At 50.1% G+C, this 22,130-nt stretch overlaps 1 protein-coding gene across 2 annotated transcripts in view; it reads right to left on the bottom strand.

Annotated features, from left to right (window-relative positions):
• KMT2B (lysine methyltransferase 2B) overlaps positions 1-21,262 on the bottom strand; it is a 41,352-nt gene extending 20,090 nt beyond the window's left edge. For both annotated transcript variants that reach the window (XM_056554829.1, XM_056554830.1), the window contains exons 1-8: positions 20,657-21,262; positions 7,427-7,499; positions 4,353-7,108; positions 3,065-3,121; positions 2,819-2,981; positions 2,504-2,735; positions 2,228-2,283; positions 34-285 (exon numbers count right to left, since the gene is read on the bottom strand). In XM_056554829.1, coding sequence (XP_056410804.1) covers positions 34-285; positions 2,228-2,283; positions 2,504-2,735; positions 2,819-2,981; positions 3,065-3,121; positions 4,353-7,108; positions 7,427-7,499; positions 20,657-20,890 — 3,823 coding nt within the window. In that variant the 5' untranslated portion in view covers positions 20,891-21,262. The remainder of the gene's footprint in view (positions 1-33; positions 286-2,227; positions 2,284-2,503; positions 2,736-2,818; positions 2,982-3,064; positions 3,122-4,352; positions 7,109-7,426; positions 7,500-20,656) is intronic.
• Positions 21,263-22,130: the final 868 nt, after the last annotated feature.

Genomic DNA, 22,130 nt, shown 5'->3' with positions numbered 1-22,130 from the left:
GTAGTAAGAAGAATATAGGGTGCCAGCTCTTACCAGACTCCCGTCTCTGTTTGCGGCGGGGGACGCTGGGGCTCGGATCATAGTCTGAATCTTCGGACTCGGGGAAGAGGTCGTAGCAGGGGCGCTGCCGTACACAGCGGCGGGCGGATTTACGCTGGGTCGTTTGTCCGCTTTCCAGTCGGTCGGAGGCTTCTGTATCGTCATTACGAATAGTGTCGGTGAAGGATTCGTCTGATTCGGAGGCACTGTCACGTGTGGATGGGAGGTGTCTGATCACTTTACGGCCTGTAGGGGGAGGAGTATCGAGAAGTTACCAAAATAATCATCGCCAAGACCAACAACTCGTAACATTACAACGACCCAGTTTTTTTTTGCGCCATTCACATTGCAGTAAAGCTGATGTTTTATTTATTCTTCAGAGCCGCACGATTTCATCGATCACAGTAGTTATATAAACTGGGGCTGCACGATTTGGGGAAAATGTGCGATTGCGACTATAGGGGGAAATATTGTTGTGATCTAATAAAAAAAAAATACATGGTAAAATCCCCCCCATTTCATGTCCAATCCCCCACATTTTTTCATCCCCCCCCCCTCCATTTCACATTCCCCATTTCAGGTGACATCTGCGCTGTGATCTGGACTTTATTGGTATATTTTTTTTCCCAACATATTTGGTATAGCCAAGTATGGAATTGTCTGACCTAATAAAATATAACATATAACATTACCGATCCTGTTCAGTTAAAGGAGAACTCCAGCCAAAAGTAACTTATCCCTAGCCACAGGATATACTCGAGTATAAGCCGACCCAAATATAAGCCGGGGCCCCTAATTTCACCCCAAAAACCCAGGAAAAGTTATTGACTCGACTATAAGCCTAGGGTGGGAAATACATCATCCCCCCCCCCCCCCCCATGTCATCATCCAGACCCCCATCATCATCAGCTTCATCATCCCCCCCCCCTTTCATCATCACCGCCTGTCAATGTCTGAACAGTGGTCTTCAACCTGCGGACCACCAGATGTTTCAAAACTACAACTCCCAGCACGTTGCATATGAACGTCCCTGTGCGTTGTCGTCAAGGCAACATCACTATTCCGGGGCCGAAGCGCGGAGAAGAGGCCACCCCGGAACGACTATCCCTCCCCACCGGACGGTCGCTGAAGCACAGATGGCCCGGACCAGCTCACCCTTCCTTCCCGCCGAGCGGAGGTGAGTACAAAACTAAAGGGGGTGGGGGGGGGTGTCTGGATGATGACAAAGGCCGCAGTGGTCTTCAACCTGCAGACCTCCAGATGTTTCAAAACTACAACTCCCAGCATGCCCGGACAGCCAATGGCTGTCCGGGCATGCTGGGAGTTGTAGTTTTGAAACATCTGGAGGTCTGCAGGTTGAAGACCACTGAGGGCGGAGAGTTCACTCGAGTATAAGCCGAGGGGGGGTGTTTTCAGCACGAAAAATCGTGCTAAAAAACTCGGCTTATACTCGAGTATATACGGCAAGTGGCTGATCACAGGGGGTCAGACACCCGGCCCTTAGGGAGGAGCATGTGCTGCAGACGGCGCACAAACTATTCATTTCTATAGGAGATCCGAAGACACCCGAGTACAGCACCCGGCATCACCGGCACTCCCATAGAAATTAATTGAGGGTGTGCCATCCCCCAGTAGACAACATGCGCTCCTCAGAGAGTTGGGGTCCAGTTATGGAGATCGTGGGAGGGTCCTAGTGGGTTGGACCCCCGCGATCAGCTACTTATCCCCTATCTGGTTGGCTGGAGTTTTCCTTTAACAGCATAAAAAAAATAAAAAAACATAAAAACACCAGAATTGGAGATTTTTGGTCATATCATGTAGGAGAACAAAAAAATATAAAATAAATAAATAAAGTTCCATCTAAACCAAAATGGAGCCAATAAAAAAATAAATAAATAAATACAGATCACGGCACAAAAAAAATATCCCTCAAACAGCCGCATAAGGAGAAAAAGAAAAAAAAGTAATAGGGGTCAGAAGAGGGCGAATTTAAGCTACCGATTTTGTTTAAAATACTTGACTTTTAGTAGTAAAATAAAACTATATAAACTGGGTATCACTAACAGTTTTGAACCAAAAAATAAAGATAACAGGTCAGTTCCACAGTAAAATGCATTTAACTGACAGGAAGCAGAGATCCTGAAGCAGATAGGAATGGAGTATTTCCGCAGCACGTGGTGGCGCTAACCTTTGTGAGACAGTCTCTGCAGCCGGCGCGCTTCAATCACGTCGCATCTCTTGTACCTGTGGAAAGAGGAGGCAGCTGAGACAGAACCCTAGTACTTCTCTGTATACAAGTCAGTGACCATAAAGGAGCGGAATTACTTTGTTAACCCCTCAAAGACCAGCAGAGATCGGAGGCTTCTGTGAGCTATGGCCCCAAGGCTTCTGACCACCCCTGGTGGTTCTGCTTGTGTTCTGGTCCTGAAAGGGTTAACCCCGGCCGCACATTCGGAGCACTTACACACAGCATTGCTTCTTGGTGTTGGGGCCACCAAACTTTGTTTTGTCCAGGCAGTTGATGCAGGTGCCACAGTCGTCCACCACCGCGCAGCCCTTACATTCGCCACATCTGGTCATGCGCAGCTTGGCCCTGGACATGGGCCTCGGTCTCCTCGGAGGGGGAGGTGGCGGCTGCCTCACCGGTCTTTGCTTTACGATGATGGTGGTCTCAGGTTCGGAGGCTGAGGAATCTTCTAAAAAATAAAATAAATAACACGTACGTATATTAGTATACAACATTAGTCAGCGTGAGGATCTAAGAGCAGAGTGCTCTCACCTTCAGGGGCAGCCAGGGGCTGGGCGGGCTCCCTCTCACACAGTGGCAGGGCGCTGAGCCGCGGGATGTCCTCGGGGATCATGGCACGGGGCTTTCCCAGGGCCACAGCAGGGTGGCGGCACACATGCTTGATGCGCGGACCTTGTAGAGGTGAATCCTGGCCCTAAAGGAGAAAAGAAAATATTCAGTTTATAGCAACATCAAGGATCCACCTGATCACCAATGATCCCAGGAGGAATCTAGTACCTGAGCTGCTGGAGATTTGGGACCACTCTCACCCTGAGAGGAATCTGCAGCCGCGACCTAAAAATGTACAAGAAAGAGAAAACCTTTACAGACATCCAGCTCCTCCGGAAACACTGTGCTGCTGGTGTCTGCTCTGAAAATCTCTGTCCGAGCTCCTACAAGACTAGTATACTTATTCTAAAAATACTCTGTGCTGCTGTGGACCCTGCTCCTCCTCTATATAACTCTCACCCTGTGACCTCCACATGATCAGCACACTCCTCTCCTGTATACTCTGTACTGCTGTGGACCCTGCTCCTCCACTATATAACTCTCACCCTGTGACCTCCACATGATCAGTACACTCCTCTCCTGAAATACTCTGTACTGCTGTGGACCCTGCTCCTCCACTATATAACTCTGAACCTGTGACCTACACATGATCAGTACACTCCTCTCCTGAAATACTCTGTGCTGCTGTGGACCCTGCTCCTCCACTATATAACTCTCACCCTGTGACCTCCACATGATCAGTACACTCCTCTCTTGAAATACTCTGTACTGCTGTGGACCCTGCTCCTCCACTATATAACTCTCACCCTGTGACCTCCACATGATCAGTACACTCCTCTCCTGTATACTCTGTACTGCTGTGGACCCTGCTCCTCCACTATATAACTCTCACCCTGTGACCACCACATGATCAGCACACTCCTCTCCTGAAATACCCTGCACTGCTGTGGATCCTGCTCCTCCACTATATAACTCTCACCCTGTGATCTCCACATGATCAGTACACTCCTCTCCTGTATACTCTGTACTGCTGTGGACCCTGCTCCTCCACTATATAACTCTCACCCTGTGACCTCCACATGATCAGCGCACTCCTCTTCTGAAATACTCTGTACTGCTGTGGACCCTGCTCCTCCACTATATAACTCTCACCCTGTGACCTCCACATGATCAGCATACTCCTCTCCTGAAATACTCTGTACTGCTGTGGACCCTGCTCGTCTACTATATAACTCTCACCCTGTGACCTCCACATGATCAGTACATTCCTCTCCTGAAATACTCTGTACTGCTGTGGACCCTGCTCCTCCACTATATAACTCTCACCCTGTGACCTCCACATGATCAGTACATTCCTCTCCTGTATACTCTGTACTGCTGTGGACCCTGCTCCTCCACTATATAACTCTCACCCTGTGAGCTCCACATGATCAGTACACTCCTCTCCTGAAATACTCTGTACTGCTGTGGACCCTAACCCTGCTATCATCTGACCAATAAAGGCGATGGCACTCACCAGGTCGGCAGTCTTCTGCTTGTCTATCTTGAAGAGCTGTATCTTGGCCTTTTCCAGCAGGCTGATCACCTTCTTGTCGGTACCAGAGAGTGTGATTTCGCTGGGTGGGAAAGTAGAGCCCTCATCCTGGGGCCCCATGTGGGTGGAAGAATGGGATTTCACAGCCATTTTGCACACGGTGCCGTTTTCAGTGCACAGAGTCATGGCTCCGATCTCTAAGGTCTTATTGGAGGTGTCCAGAACGTCATTCTGCTGCACACTACCACCTGACTTCTGGTATTTCAAGTTTGAAGTGTCTACAGACTCAGAACGCCCTTCTGTCATCTTGAGGTTGGACACCGTTGCGTCTGATGAGTTGCAAGGAACCTCCATATTACCAGAGAGGGAGTCCACGAAGAGAGGTAAAGCCAAGTGGTTCGCCCGCCTCCCCACAAGCTGCTGGTCACCTAATTTGGCAGGAGACAGAAGGATTTCTGGAGAAGAGGCAGGGGCTACGGAGGACCCGTGGTCAGTCAGGCGGCTGGTGGTGGCCAAAGGAGAAGTCTTGACCTCATTGTCATGAAGGGACACAGACTGGTAAATTTTCAAGTGCGCCTCACTGGGCGTGAACTGCGGAGCACGTAGGAGCGGAGATCGTTTGGCAGACTCTGGTTTGGGAGAAATGCTGGATGGGGGAGGGGAAGAGGGGGTAGAGGTGGGAGGGCTTTTTTTTAAGGGGTCCTCTGGAGAAGTCGGAGGCTGCAGACGAAAAAAAGGTGGGCTGGTACTTGGTGCCTCCTGAACCTCCAAAACGTTCGATGACCTCCAACAAAACGTTGGTGCCCGGAGGATGTTTTTGCGAACGCTCTCAGAAGGAGCTGATGAAGACTGAAGAGCGGGAGAAGAAGCAGCAGAGGGAGGAGACATTTGGGTGGAGTCTGTGTGCGGAGATATTGGAGGTAGCACGTTGAGGGGGTCATCTTCACTGAAAAGACAAAATCTAGGGTCAGAGGGTGGGATGAGCGTATCGGACAACACCTGCTTCTCCAGCACCGCCATAGTCAGAACTGGCTTAGCAGGAACCTTCTTGGTCTGGTTTTCGGAGGCTGGTGTGTCCGAGTCGTCCATGAATCTACGTGGCATCTTGATGACCCGGGATGGGCGGGCGCTGACTGCAGGTTTCAGGAAGCCTCCATCACTGCTGGCAGTCTCGGCTTTAGGAGATTGCGGTTTGGGCTGGGCCTTAGCTTCCATCATTTTGGCCATCAGTCTCCGAGCAGCCATGCGTTTGGCCTTCTCTGAGCGGCTAGGCTTCGCTTTCTGCCCTGTTCTTACAATCTTTATCTTTATGTGTGGGAGCGGCAGCTCGGACAAGGCAGGAGACTCCCCTCCTAAACCACTTGTGTCATTCCCAGGCGTACCCTCCATCTCTGACGGTTCTGGAGAAGACTCCACACCCTCCACTCTGTACTCTGGCTCCGGACTCTTGTCACAAGGAGTCTCCTCTACATTGTTCTCTTCGTCTTTCTCCTCTACATTGTTCTCTTCGTCTTTCTCCTCATTGGTTGCTCCTATGTTGTCTTCCAGCACTTGTGTTTCAGTGTCCTCTTGGCCTTCATTCGTGCTTTGATCAGTGGTTTCTTCCTTTATGGGCACTACAGCTTCTGTGGTTGATGCAGATGGCGGTTCACTGTCTATAACCGGAGGATCAGGCTCACTCAGTAGTTTCTCATCTTGTTCTTCCTCCTTGGTCTTGTCTTCAAGTGTTACCATTTCCACAGCTCCTTCTGGTTCGCTCTCTCTCCTACAACCCCCTCGCAGTTTCCATTTTACTTTGGGAACAAGTCGGCCCCTCAGTCCCCTCCGTTTCGTCCTCCCTTTACCTCCCCCAGAGCTTTGCTTCCCAGTCTCTACTTTAGGGGATTTGCAAGTTTTCTCAGTTTTTGGAGTCTTATCAAGATTCATGTCAGTAGTTGTGTCCATAGAATCATCTGTGGGGGATGCAGTCTTCCTTGTATCTTCACTGGTGGTCAGTGGGTCTGAAGAGAGTTCCAGCAGAGGGTCCTGACTACTACTCTCCAAAGCAGAGCAATCCAGATTAGTGCCCCCTTCATTAGGTTCATCCACAGAGTTCGCTTCGACCTGAGCAGATGAAGTCTGAGGGAAGTGTCTAGGAGTAACCTGTCTTCCATTCCTCTTTTGACGCCTGCTGCGGACAGAAGGATGGGGAGGGCTAGCTGACGGTGCAGGGGGAGCGGCATTGGAACTTTGCGCTTTTTCAGGGGACAGGCAGGGAGATAAATCAGAGCTTCGAGCTGATTTCTGTGTTTCTTTACACGAATACAGTAACGTAGAAGAATTCAGACTGTACAGAGAGGGATCCAGTTGTGTCAGATGAACCCGCACAATCTTCTCCGGGGTGAAACTCCGCTTTATGTTGGATAGAACAATGTCCGTGTGCTGCCTGACAGGGGTGGCGGGGTACTCGCACTTCACAGACGGTGCAGCAGGACTCGCCAGCTTAGTGCTGGGAGCTGCAGAACTCGCTGGCATAGAGGTGGGAGCAGCAGAAATCGCTGGCTTCGTGCTGGAAGCGGCAGGACTCGCTGGTGTAGGGGTGGCAGCGGTAGAAATCACTGGCTTCGTGCTGGAAGCGGCAGGACTCGCTGGTGTAAAGGTGGGAGTGGTAGAAATCACTGGCTTCGTGCTGGAAGCGGCGGGACTCACTGGCATAGAGAAGGACACCACAGATGGAGATGAGGATGCCGATTTACAATCTACAAAAAGAAAGTCAGAAAAGTGTGTTCAGCTCATACTATAATCCCCTCACTCACTAATGTCTAATGGGGTCTCACAAGTGTCTTATAATGGCCATGTGACAGGCCAAGGAAGCGCTGGATACATTGTATCATTGTGACTTCTGTGACATTGTGATTTATCTACGGGGGCCCCCCACCAACAGCATCTTCCAATTATCATGTTACAGACTGTAGGAATACAATGTATCACTGGCTTCTGGGGATGTACGGCCCATTATGGGGCAATTATGTGTAGCCTTATGTTGAAAGTTTACAAAGAAGGGGGGGAGTTCTCACCTTTACTGGATCTCAAGGCGCGGCGCATGGGACGCTGCACAGTCCGCTCGTCGCTGAAGCCCAGAAACTCCTCCTGCAAAACACAAAGCCAAGTATTAGTTAATGCTTCAGCCACAATACCAAAAACATCCCCCCCCCCCCAAAGATAGCCCCCACAGCACAAATAACCAGGCTGCTATGTAATTTACAGGAACAGATCAAATATACAAAGGAGAGAAGTGACCCCACAAAGAGGTAGCCATCATTATGGAGGGACTACCGGGCAGGTGCCAGGGAATGTAAATATCACCTAAGGTGAACACATTCCATTATGCCATTCATTCAACAAACATGAATCAAAACGAGAAAGCTATGAGAGAAAACTAAGTGCCCCCCATGAAAATGGCTTGGAGATCCGAATCAGCAGTAATTTATCTCTGGACCTTATCTCTACCAGCCCTGGAGCAGTGCACTATATAGCATAGAACAGGGGACAAAAAATGGCTTTAAAAAATAAAAATAAAAGTTCACTTTTTTTTTTATTAGTAAAACATGATGGAATGGCATAGAAAAGAAAACCACTAAATGATCTTTTACTATTTCAATTTCACTTTACCCATATATATTTATTTTATTTTTTGTTTCGGAGAATATGTTCTTGAAAAATCAAAAAGGTGTCATTATAGTAGGTAGTTATGGCTATTATGGGGCGGGGAGGAAAAAACGTGAGTGTAAAAGCGAAAATTGGCCCAAACAAGTGGATCATCATGAGGGACAAGTAGATTTTGCTCCATCTTAGTCCCGTGGACAAGTAGTTTGTTTTTTTTTAAATTAAATTTCCATACCCCTGACCCAATATACTGGGTGATAATGTGGGTGAACGGGAGTCCAACGAGGGGTCACTTACTTTAGTGTGTGCCCTGGCCGCTGAGTTCTCTCTGTAGTAGCGCTTTGAAGGCACGCCCATGCCCCCGTGGTTTGCATATTCATTTTCTTCACATGCCCCCGGACGTCCTGATGACATGAGAACTGTGTCCCCGAAGAGCGCATGCGCAGTGTAACTAGATACACTTGGACTCCAGTTCACCCACACGATCACCCAGTATATTGGCTTTAGTGTGGGTGAACTGGCTGACAATTTTCTTTTAAGAATTTTTTTTTAAATTAGTAATACATGATGGAAATGATAAAAAATTTGGTATCACTGTATACTGTTGGTTACTGGTTACTGTAAATCGGGTCGATCTAAAGTATAAAATGACATGTCAGCTTCACCACAGGGTAAATGGTGTTAAAAAAAAATAATAATTTGCAATATTTTTTTATTTTTTTTATTTCACCTCACTAATGTTTTTGTTTTGGAGCATATGCTATGGAAAAATAAAAAAGGTGCCATTACAAAGTACGATGGGTCCTGCAAAAAAAAAAACTTAAGTCTCACATGGGTTCGTAGGAGAAAAATAGGAGTTATAGTTATTATAGGACGAGGAGGAAGAAGTTAAAGTTGGCCCAGAAAAGTGGATTGTGTTCCTGTTATAATCCCTTGGACAAGTAGGTTTTTTAGTATTTTTTTTTTCTTAATTTCCACCCGTCTGCCAATGTGTAGAATATAAAGGGGTCACTGAATAATCTTCTACACAGCGCAGACTCTAGAGCGCCTTCATGAGTCACCGGTGAGGACATGGATATCTCTGGGGCTCGGTCCCTTACATTCTGACTATAACATGATCAGACGACTAACAAAAACCACCAGATGTCACAGGCCTCGTCCACGCTGACGACATTTATCCATCTGTGCCCACTCCATAACCTCCGCTCATGATAGAAATGAGGACGAGCCTGCCCCTGGTGAGATGACACGGGACCAAATCGTACTATGGAAGACATGAGAGTGACCGGAGACTACCACCACGTCACACATCCAACATGGAAAACAATGACGCCAAGGAACGTGATTACGTCCTTCCAGCAGCCATCTTGTCGGAGACCAGTATAAGAAGCGACGCAGAACCTGACTTCTTCAGACTACAGGAAGTGCTGGCAGAGAGCAGTAAGATGGCGAAGTCACAGCGACCCACGTGCACCAAGAGTCCCAAGATGGAGCCAGAGGATCGGCTGATTGCCACGGCCAAGATGTTCCACGAGCTGTCAAAGCGTTTACACCGATTGTCCAAGGCCGACGACGCCTGCCTGAAGGTGCCCCTGCCCGAGGACGACGGAGAGTGGGCCGCAATACTAGCGGAGGGTACAACAGAAGCTTCGAGAAGGTCGCCCGTGAGATTGTCGCCTCATCACCACAGCTGGGGTTCCTGGGCAGAGATCCCGACGGAGGAGTCTGATGCGAGTACCCCGGCTGTGGCAGCTTTCTCTACTCCTTCCTCTACCTCCAGTCCGGAGTGAGTGTGCAAGGCCCAACAAGCCCCTAGTATGAGCCGGAATTAATCCGATATATGCGGGAGCATCTACTTTACTGGCCCGGGAAGCCCCTCCCCCCAGTCCGAAGGGCTAAAAGAAGCAGAGGTGGCCACCAAAAGGAGGAACTGAGGGCCCAAAAGCTACAGAGATATGGGCCTAAGCAGCTCCCATTTGAAGTGAGGCAGCAGCAATAACAGGACACTAAACAACTAGAGGCCTTGTATATCCACAGATTAGAGCACCAATGCGCAACCGTAGTGAAATTTTATATAGTGTACAGGGATTTGGCACCCTCATGGACTGTCATCATGGAGGCATCCTCTGGGTAAACAGGAGGGCCGTACAGAGGGGCTCCCTCCCCTCAGAAAAGTATTCTCTAAGGAGCGGGGAGATCGTGAAATATACCCCGCCTGCGAGGGGAATGGGCAGCAGCTGTAACCAGACACAAGAATCCTACCCAGATTCCGTTCCCTTCTGAAGATTGGGACGCAGATCCTTTTGGTCTTCTTCCTCCGAGCGTCAAGGGAGCAGTTGTCCAGTAGGAGTATCCAGATTCACTAGCGATGGATCCCAAGTACCTACATCAAAAGTTCCTGTACAGATGTGCCAAGGCCTACTCCTAGGAGCAAGGCGGTTTGGCCTAACCAGCGGGCAACCACAAAAGTACCCAGGCCTACACCAGCTGTCAAGGCGGTTTGGCCTAATCAGCGGGTACCAACTCAAGTGCCTCGGCTTCTCCTGCAGTGGCAGAGGTTTGGCTGGAACAGCAGGCACCAACAAATAATCCCTCAGTAACGCAAGCCGCTGCAGTACTAGTAGTGGTTACAGCCAGTCCAACCATTACTAATTCCCGTTTGTCCCATGTTTCAAGGAACACCCATGTTGACCCCATGTAAGGGGCCCAGTGTCGCAACCCGAGGTTCATCTCACAACCTAGGGCCCAGCCTGATAGGCGAGACTGGGAAAGAAAGTTGCCCAAATGACTTATGTACAGAAAACTTTAACCAGACTTGGTTGCCAGACTGATTGACTGTCGTGCACTTATGTTGATACAGGTTTATTGCAAGGTTTAAGCATTGTGCCCGACAGACTTGTCAAGATAAGTAATGGAGGATGGAGGAGATTCACTATTAGCTTCACATAGGCACAAATAAGTCAGGAGGGGACCCTGACTAGATCCACAAACTCATTAATGGACTCCCGAGCGGTACATGAACTGTTACGTAAATACCCAAAGTAATATATTCTGTTCTAATGGTTACGGAGGTACATTGAAATGTTACGGCCCTGTATTATGTTTGCTAATGGCTAATAAAATGTATATAAGTAACTGTACACCAAAAGTCACAGTGTACAGTCTCTCTGATGTCTGGTTGTATTCCTACAGGGGTTTGTCCTGAACCAGTCAGGAAAAGCAACATGTCACCCCCCCCCCCCACCCCACCATCATCTTATACAATGTACCGTATAAAGTGGTCCCACAAGTTACAATATTAATTGGTTCCAGGACGACCATTGTATGTTGAAACCATTGTATGTTGAGACCATTGTATGTTGAGATCATAACTCTATGGAAACCTGGTAATTGGTTCTGAAGCCACCAAAATGTCATCCAAAAATAGGAAAAAGTGACGATTTAAAAAAAAAAAAAAAAAAAAAAAAATAGAAACACTGGTCTATGTAGAGGACAGGAGCTTCTTCAGGGTCCTGTACAGTACACAATGTCCTAAAAAAGTAACATGAAGCCGCCCTCACTTGGTGTCCAAAGAGTAGTACAGAACATGTAATACCTCCCTGTACTGTAGGAGGTACTACCAGACACCAGTCAGTGCATACACTTCAGAAATACAGGTAAAGAGTACAGAACATGTAATACCTCCTTGTACTGTAGGGGGCGCTACCAGACACCAGTCAGTGTATACACTTCAGTAATACAGGTAAAGAGTACAGAACATGTAATACCTCCCTGTACTGTAGGGGGCATTACGAGACACCAGTCAGTGCATACACTTCAGGAATACAGGTGTTTTAGCAGTGAAATGTCCATTCTGATTGGTCCGTTCTTCCAGCCATTGACACATTTCTCAGATTTCATAGCATTGTATGTTGAGTTTGGTTTCAAGTTACAATGGTCCAGAAAAGACCATTGTATGCTGAAACTATTGTATGTTGAGGCCATTGTAAGTTGAGATATCACTGTACTGTAAAGTACTACACATAATGTACACATAAGTACAAAGTTATGTACAAGTAATGTACACCCCAAGCCACATACAGTGGTACTGTATCACTCAAAATTACACAGTCCACTCGTATGTCTAATGTCATGTGTCCTTGTGTTCGTGCACAGGATACTTTACTGACCAGAAGGTATTCCTGATATTGAGTAATGCACCTAATCAAGTCTACGCTAACAGAAATGTCAAATGTTATCAACATAAAATGTCCAGCATAAACTTAACACAGCGTTCTGGGGAGAAGTGTTTTAAATGCCAAGGGACCCCAGTAGCCAGGGCACTGGGCAGAGAGCCTCAGGCAACCCAATCCGCAAATGTCTTGTACAAAATGTTAAGTTTAGTCATGTATAGTCAAAATGTTGTGTTATGTCTAGTCATTTATTATGCAAAGTCAAGCATCATCAAATGCATAGTTATAGGTCCTTAAGTAAAGTTATTACTAGTCATAGTCCTTATTAATCCTGTTCTCAGTTGAGCAACAAAAATCTGAGCATGTAGGGAAAATTATACAGAGACTTAAGTACTCAGTTTTTTCCAAAGCGAATTACCAGCCTGGAAATGGACGTTTGTTTGCAAAAGTGCCCCAGGACTGCATCCGGCCCAAAGGCAGCTTCGACCCCCAATCCTGACAGAACCTGCGTTGAGGGTGACTTCCAGTAGGGGGGTTTGTGATGTCCCAGTACAGGACATGGTCCTGCACTACACTTGGGCCCTGTTAGGTTGAGTCCCTCAGTGACCTGGGAGCTCCCCTAGAGTGTCTCCCCTGCTGTTACTTTGTTATTTATGGTAATCGGATTATAGTCAGTATTATGTGTATAGAGAGTATAAAGGACCTTTGGAGGACAAATATAATTGCCTGAAGGACCTGTGAGATGTTACATGTTATTTTCATGTTACCCAGAGGGAACCAGCTTAACACATGACCCGCAGTTTGACCTATGGGCTTCTGGCTCAGACCCCCCCCCCCCTTTATAAGGGGGCGGCCATTACAACTCTGGCTCTTCTACCATCATTGCTGCTGAGGAACAGTGTGGACCAGAGATCTCAGTGTTAGTGTCCAGAACCGGGAAGACCCCAAATCTACAGTCACTATATACAGTCAGGCCTATGTCTGCTGTCACTATATACAGTCAGGCCTATGTCTGCTGTCACTATATACAGTCAGGCCTATGTCTGCTGTCACTATATACAGTCAGGCCTATGTCTGCTGTCACTATATACAGTCAGGCCTATGTCTGCTGTCACTATATACAGTCAGGCCTATGTCTGCTGTCACTATATACAGTCAGGCCTATGTCTGCTGTCACTATATACAGTCAGGCCTATGTCTGCTGTCACTATATACAGTCAGGCCTATGTCTGCTGTCACTATATACAGTCAGGCCTATGTCTGCTGTCACTATATACAGTCAGGCCTATGTCTGCTGTCACTATATACAGTCAGGCCTATGTCTGCTGTCACTATATACAGTCAGGCCTATGTCTGCTGTCACTATATACAGTCAGGCCTATGTCTGCTGTCACTATATACAGTCAGGCCTATGTCTGCTGTCACTATATACAGTCAGCTCTATGTCTGCTGTCACTATATACAGTCAGCTCTATGTCTGCTGTCACTATATACAGTCAGCTCTATGTCTGCTGTCACTATATACAGTCAGGTCTATGTCTGCTGTCACTATATACAGTCAGGTCTATGTCTGCTGTCACTATATACAGTCAGGTCTATGTCTGCTGTCACTATATACAGTCAGGTCTATGTCTGCTGTCACTATATACAGTCAGGTCTATGTCTGCTGTCACTATATACAGTCAGGTCTATGTCTGCTGTCACTATATACAGTCAGGTCTATGTCTGCTGTCACTATATACAGTCAGGTCTATGTCTGCTGTCACTATATACAGTCAGGTCTATGTCTGCTGTCACTATATACAGTCAGGTCTATGTCTGCTGTCACTATATACAGTCAGGTCTATGTCTGCTGTCACTATATACAGTCAGGTCTATGTCTGCTGTCACTATATACAGTCAGGTCTATGTCTGCTGTCACTATATACAGTCAGGTCTATGTCTGCTGTCACTATATACAGTCAGGTCTATGTCTGCTGTCACTATATACAGTCAGGTCTATGTCTGCTGTCACTATATACAGTCAGGTCTATGTCTGCTGTCACTATATACAGTCAGGTCTATGTCTGCTGTCACTATATACAGTCAGGTCTATGTCTGCTGTCACTATATACAGTCAGGTCTATGTCTGCTGTCACTATATACAGTCAGGTCTATGTCTGCTGTCACTATATACAGTCAGGTCTATGTCTGCTGTCACTATATACAGTCAGGTCTATGTCTGCTGTCACTATATACAGTCAGGTCTATGTCTGCTGTCACTATATACAGTCAGGTCTATGTCTGCTGTCACTATATACAGTCAGGTCTATGTCTGCTGTCACTATATACAGTCAGGTCTATGTCTGCTGTCACTATATACAGTCAGGTCTATGTCTGCTGTCACTATATACAGTCAGGTCTATGTCTGCTGTCACTATATACAGTCAGGTCTATGTCTGCTGTCACTATATACAGTCAGGTCTATGTCTGCTGTCACTATATACAGTCAGGTCTATGTCTGCTGTCACTATATACAGTCAGGTCTATGTCTGCTGTCACTATATACAGTCAGGTCTATGTCTGCTGTCACTATATACAGTCAGGTCTATGTCTGCTGTCACTATATACAGTCAGGTCTATGTCTGCTGTCACTATATACAGTCAGGTCTATGTCTGCTGTCACTATATACAGTCAGGTCTATGTCTGCTGTCACTATATACAGTCAGGTCTATGTCTGCTGTCACTATATACAGTCAGGTCTATGTCTGCTGTCACTATATACAGTCAGGTCTATGTCTGCTGTCACTATATACAGTCAGGTCTATGTCTGCTGTCACTATATACAGTCAGGTCTATGTCTGCTGTCACTATATACAGTCAGGTCTATGTCTGCTGTCACTATATACAGTCAGGTCTATGTCTGCTGTCACTATATACAGTCAGGTCTATGTCTGCTGTCACTATATACAGTCAGGTCTATGTCTGCTGTCACTATATACAGTCAGGTCTATGTCTGCTGTCACTATATACAGTCAGGTCTATGTCTGCTGTCACTATATACAGTCAGGTCTATGTCTGCTGTCACTATATACAGTCAGGTCTATGTCTGCTGTCACTATATACAGTCAGGTCTATGTCTGCTGTCACTATATACAGTCAGGTCTATGTCTGCTGTCACTATATACAGTCAGGTCTATGTCTGCTGTCACTATATACAGTCAGGTCTATGTCTGCTGTCACTATATACAGTCAGGTCTATGTCTGCTGTCACTATATACAGTCAGGTCTATGTCTGCTGTCACTATATACAGTCAGGTCTATGTCTGCTGTCACTATATACAGTCAGGTCTATGTCTGCTGTCACTATATACAGTCAGGTCTATGTCTGCTGTCACTATATACAGTCAGGTCTATGTCTGCTGTCACTATATACAGTCAGGTCTATGTCTGCTGTCACTATATACAGTCAGGTCTATGTCTGCTGTCACTATATACAGTCAGGTCTATGTCTGCTGTCACTATATACAGTCAGGTCTATGTCTGCTGTCACTATATACAGTCAGGTCTATGTCTGCTGTCACTATATACAGTCAGGTCTATGTCTGCTGTCACTATATACAGTCAGGTCTATGTCTGCTGTCACTATATACAGTCAGGTCTATGTCTGCTGTCACTATATACAGTCAGGTCTATGTCTGCTGTCACTATATACAGTCAGGTCTATGTCTGCTGTCACTATATACAGTCAGGTCTATGTCTGCTGTCACTATATACAGTCAGGTCTATGTCTGCTGTCACTATATACAGTCAGGTCTATGTCTGCTGTCACTATATACAGTCAGGTCTATGTCTGCTGTCACTATATACAGTCAGGTCTATGTCTGCTGTCACTATATACAGTCAGGTCTATGTCTGCTGTCACTATATACAGTCAGGTCTATGTCTGCTGTCACTATATACAGTCAGGTCTATGTCTGCTGTCACTATATACAGTCAGGTCTATGTCTGCTGTCACTATATACAGTCAGGTCTATGTCTGCTGTCACTATATACAGTCAGGTCTATGTCTGCTGTCACTATATACAGTCAGGTCTATGTCTGCTGTCACTATATACAGTCAGGTCTATGTCTGCTGTCACTATATACAGTCAGGTCTATGTCTGCTGTCACTATATACAGTCAGGTCTATGTCTGCTGTCACTATATACAGTCAGGTCTATGTCTGCTGTCACTATATACAGTCAGGTCTATGTCTGCTGTCACTATATACAGTCTAGTCAGGTCTATGTCTGCTGTCACTATATACAGTCAGGTCTATGTCTGCTGTCACTATATACAGTCTAGTCAGGTCTATGTCTGCTGTCACTATATACAGTCTAGTCAGGTCTATGTCTGCTGTCACTATATACAGTCTAGTCAGGTCTATGTCTGCTGTCACTATATACAGTCAGGTCTATGTCTGCTGTCACTATATACAGTCAGGGCTATGTCTGCTGTCACTATATACAGTCAGGCCTATGTCTGCTGTCACTATATACAGTCAGGTCTATGTCTGCTGTCACTATATACAGTCAGGTCTATGTCTGCTGTCACTATATACAGTCAGGTCTATGTCTGCTGTCACTATATACAGTCAGGTCTATGTCTGCTGTCACTATATACAGTCAGGTCTATGTCTGCTGTCACTATATACAGTCAGGTCTATGTCTACTGTCACTATATACAGTCAGGTCTATGTCTGCTGTCACTATATACAGTCAGGTCTATGTCTGCTGTCACTATATACAGTCAGGTCTATGTCTGCTGTCACTATATACAGTCAGGTCTATGTCTGCTGTCACTATATACAGTCTAGTCAGGTCTATGTCTGCTGTCACTATATACAGTCAGGGCTATGTCTGCTGTCACTATATACAGTCAGGTCTATGTCTGCTGTCACTATATACAGTCAGGTCTATGTCTGCTGTCACTATATACAGTCAGGTCTATGTCTGCTGTCACTATATACAGTCAGGTCTATTACAAGTCTAATTGGTCCCAGTGAGCTGCGCGCTCTTCTGTGTTACCAGCCACCTCTCTGGGATTCTGGCGAGCTGTGTAGATAATATCACCTCTCTGGGATTCTGGCGAGCTGTGTAGATAATATCACCTCTCTGGGATTCTGGCGAGCTGTGTAGATAATATCACCTCTCTGGGATTCTGGCGAGCTGTGTAGATAATATCACCTCTCTGGGATTCTGGCGAGCTGTGTAGATAATATCACCTCTCTGGGATTCTGGCGAGCTGTGTATATAATATCACCTCTCTGGGATTCTGGCGAGCTGTGTAGATAATATCACCTCTCTGGGATTCTGGCGAGCTGTGTAGATAATATCACCTCTCTGGGATTCTGGGCGAGCTGTGTAGATAATATCACCTCTCTGGGATTCTGGCGAGCTGTGTAGATAATATCACCTCTCTGGGATTCTGGCGAGCTGTGTAGATAATATCACCTCTCTGGGATTCTGGCGAGCTGTGTAGATAATATCACCTCTCTGGGATTCTGGCGAGCTGTGTAGATAATATCACCTCTCTGGGATTCTGGCGAGCTGTGTAGATAATATCACCTCTCTGGGATTCTGGCGAGCTGTGTAGATAATATCACCTCTCTGGGATTCTGGCGAGCTGTGTAGATAATATCACCTCTCTGGGATTCTGGCGAGCTGTGTAGATAATATCACCTCTCTGGGATTCTGGCAAGCTGTGTAGATAATATCACCTCTCTGGGATTCTGGGCGAGCTGTGTAGATAATATCACCTCTCTGGGATTCTGGCGAGCTGTGTAGATAATATCACCTATCTGACCCCAGTAAAGCCTCCGTTACACCATAACCTGGTCGTGGACGCTCATTTCACTACTAGACATTGGGATAGCGGAGATACCATTCATGTGGTTCTGATACCCAAAAACCACTCTGGCGTCACGAACATTAGGGGTTAATAACACCTTGCTGCGGGGGTTAATACCATCTGCCCCATCCCCCTACACCCCGTGGTCTCCACAGATTATATACAGAACATCACAGTATATGGATGGGAACATAAAGGGACATGATAGTAAATTCTTGGGGTCACATCCTGAAATACTGGGGGGATAATGCAAACAAGACAAGATGTATGGCTGACTCCTCCCATATGGGTCCGTCCCCATACAAGCCCCTCCCTCGTGTCACTCTCCCTCTAGAAGCTTCTCCCCGAGTCTGTCCCTATTGGGGCCCCTCTCCCCCGCTCCTCTCTCCCGGTCTCCTCCCCCGGGGCCCCGGCTCCTCTCTCTCTCGGGCTCCTCTCTCTCTCGGTCTCCTCCCCCGGGGCCCCGGCTCCTCTCTCTCTCTCGGTCTCCTCCCCCGGGGCCCCGGCTCCTCTCTCTCTCTCGGTCTCCTCCCCCGGGGCCCCGGCTCCTCTCTCTCTCTCGGTCTCCTCCCCCGGGGCCCCGGCTCCTCTCTCTCTCTCGGTCTCCTCCCCCGGGGCCCCGGCTCCTCTCTCTCTCTCGGTCTCCTCCCCCGGGGCCCCGGCTCCTCCCTCTCTCGGTCTCCTCCCTCTCTCGGTCTCCTCCCTCTCTCGGTCTCCTCCCTCTCTCGGTCTCCTCCCTCTCTCGGTCTCCTCCCTCTCTCGGTCTCCTCCCTCTCTCGGTCTCCTCCCTCTCTCGGTCTCCTCCCTCTCTCGGTCTCCTCCCTCTCTCGGTCTCCTCCCCCGGGGCCCCGGCTCCTCCCTCTCTCTCGGTCTCCTCCCCCGGGGCCCCGGCTCCTCCCTCTCTCTCGGTCTCCTCCCCCGGGGCCCCGGCTCCTCCCTCTCTCTCGGTCTCCTCCCCCGGGGCCCCGGCTCCTCCCTCTCTCTCGGTCTCCTCCCCCGGGGCCCCGGCTCCTCCCTCTCTCTCGGTCTCCTCCCCCGGGGCCCCGGCTCCTCCCTCTCTCTCGGTCTCCTCCCCCGGGGCCCCGGCTCCTCTCTCTCTCGGTCTCCTCCCCCGGGGCCCCGGCTCCTCTCTCTCTCGGTCTCCTCCCCCGGGGCCCCGGCTCCTCTCTCTCTCGGTCTCCTCCCCCGGGGCCCCGGCTCCTCTCTCTCTCGGTCTCCTCCCCCGGGGCCCCGGCTCCTCTCTCTCTCGGTCTCCTCCCCCGGGGCCCCGGCTCCTCTCTCTCTCGGTCTCCTCCCCCGGGGCCCCGGCTCCTCTCTCTCTCGGTCTCCTCCCCCGGGGCCCCGGCTCCTCTCTCTCTCGGTCTCCTCCCCCGGGGCCCCGGCTCCTCTCTCTCTCGGTCTCCTCCCCCGGGGCCCCGGCTCCTCTCTCTCTCGGTCTCCTCCCCCGGGGCCCCGGCTCCTCTCTCTCTCGGTCTCCTCCCCCGGGGCCCCGGCTCCTCTCTCTCTCGGTCTCCTCCCCCGGGGCCCCGGCTCCTCTCTCTCTCGGTCTCCTCCCCCGGGGCCCCGGCTCCTCTCTCTCTCGGTCTCCTCCCCCGGGGCCCCGGCTCCTCTCTCTCTCGGTCTCCTCCTCGGGGCCCCGGCTCCTCTCTCTCTCGGTCTCCTCCCCCGGGGCCCCGGCTCCTCTCTCTCTCGGTCTCCTCCCCCGGGGCCCCGGCTCCTCTCTCTCTCGGTCTCCTCCCCCGGGGCCCCGGCTCCTCTCTCTCTCGGTCTCCTCCCCCGGGGCCCCGGCTCCTCTCTCTCTCTCGGTCTCCTCCCCCGGGGCCCCGGCTCCTCTCTCTCTCTCGGTCTCCTCCCCCGGGGCCCCGGCTCCTCTCTCTCTCGGTCTCCTCCCCCGGGGCCCCGGCTCCTCTCTCTCTCGGTCTCCTCCCCCGGGGCCCCGGCTCCTCTCTCTCTCGGTCTCCTCCCCCGGGGCCCCGGCTCCTCTCTCTCTCGGTCTCCTCCCCCGGGGCCCCGGCTCCTCTCTCTCTCGGTCTCCTCCCCCGGGGCCCCGGCTCCTCTCTCTCTCGGTCTCCTCCCCCGGGGCCCCGGCTCCTCTCTCTCTCGGTCTCCTCCCCCGGGGCCCCGGCTCCTCTCTCCCTCGGTCTCCTCCCCCGGGGCCCCGGCTCCTCTCTCTCTCGGGCTCCTCCCCCGGGGCCCCGGCTCCTCTCTCTCTCGGTCTCCTCCCCCGGGGCCCCGGCTCCTCTCTCTCTCGGTCTCCTCCCCCGGGGCCCCGGCTCCTCTCTCTCTCGGTCTCCTCCCCCGGGGCCCCGGCTCCTCTCTCTCTCGGTCTCCTCCCCCGGGGCCCCGGCTCCTCTCTCTCTCGGTCTCCTCCCCCGGGGCCCCGGCTCCTCTCTCTCTCGGGCTCCTCTCTCTCCCCGGCCCCGCTGTCATTCTCCCGGCCACAGAGCCTCCTCTTCCCCCGGGCCCCGCTCTCTCCCCGGCCCCGCTGTCATTCTCCCGGCCGCAGAGCCTCCTCTTCCCCCGGGCTCCTCTCTCCCCGGCCCCGCTGTCATTCTCCCGGCCACAGAGCCTCCTCTTCCCCCGGGCCCCGCTCTCACCTCGGCGCTGTCATTCTCCCGGCCGCAGGCCTTCGCCATCCGCTCCATGTTGAGGTGAAGCTCCAGTATCCGGCGCTGTACCGGGTCTGTGATCTCCGGCGCTCGCCCGCAGCTCTGGAATGACACCCGTATCCTGTCGGCTCGGTTCCCGCTCCTCCCCACCCACGGCCGGCCCGGAAAGCGGCCCCGAACCGAGCCCGAGGCTCCGGGACCAGCCGAGGCCGCAGCCGCCATCTTAATCCGCTCTGGGAACTACAATAATACAGCGCAGCGCGCCGGCGCCAAAGACTCTACCGCCTCTGAGCTGGGGGAACCCTGGGACATGTAGTCCTGACGGAAGGAGAAGAGCGGCGCTCAGCGGCACGGAGGACTACAGCTCCCGATAGGCACCGCGCGCGACGTCCCTTCGTACGGGTCTGAGGGAGCGCGGGGGGAGGCGGGAAATGTAGTCATCATCGAACAGCCTCGTTTCTGTGGAGAAAGGCGCCGGTGTTCGCTCTAGATTCCCCGGTGACGGGCCATATAGTAATCTTCGGCACCGATAAGCGACGTAATGCGGACAAAAAACCGGGGCTCCCCAGTACATCTCCAGAGAAATGGACGATCCGCTGCATGCACAGGTGGATCGCGGGGCATGACGGGCATTGTAGTTTACATTGTCACAATATCCATGGAAATCAACACTGTCTCGGACTACAAGTCCCAGACACAGAGGTGGTGAGAGCCGCCGTGCATTGTGGGAGCGGAGTGTGACGAGACGCTGAATCCTGCGGATGTGAATGGACAATGTCTCCTGAGGGAACTACATCTCCCGGCGGGCAGTGCGGTCGGGGCTCGGAAGGGGGGGGGCTGACGGAGACATTTCCCGCCTAGATCTGTCACAGCCGCCAGAGGCTGACTGAAAACCGCAGCGCGGCGCGTGCACACAGTGCGGCTTCTACTTCTCACACACATCACTGCGTCAGGAATCATATGAGAACCGACCTCCATACCGGGTCGTGACGTCACAGTCCGGCGTAGAAACGACTTTAAAAAAGCGAATTCATTTTTTTTTTGTTATGGTTGAATTTTTTAACCTTTTCCTGCCTCGGATTACTGCTTAAACAAAAATCCCTCCTTGGTGCGGCGTCACGTGTAGTGCGGAGTATTCTCAAACTACAACTCCCAGCATGTGTGGACAGCGGTCAGACCCCCGCAATATAAATCTGAAAGGGGTACTCCGACCCTAAGACATCTTATCCCCTGTCCAAAGCATAGGGGATAAGATGTCTTAGGGTCGGAGTACCCCTTTAACCCCTAAATGACCAAGCCCATTTTCACCTTAAGGACCAGGCCAATTTTATTTTAGCGTTTCCGTTTTTTTCCTCCTCGCCTCCAATAATCCATCTACAGACCCATATAAGGGCTTGTTTTTTGTGCGACCAATTGTACTTTGTAATGAAACCTCTCATTTTACCGTAAAATCTACGACGAA

This window comes from Hyla sarda, unplaced genomic scaffold (genome assembly GCF_029499605.1).
Source record: "Hyla sarda isolate aHylSar1 unplaced genomic scaffold, aHylSar1.hap1 scaffold_912, whole genome shotgun sequence".
In the NCBI taxonomy this organism is placed as follows: Eukaryota; Metazoa; Chordata; class Amphibia; order Anura; family Hylidae; genus Hyla; species Hyla sarda.
The sequence above is the reverse complement of the archived record's forward strand: the minus strand, read 5'-3'. Positions and strand labels throughout refer to the sequence as shown.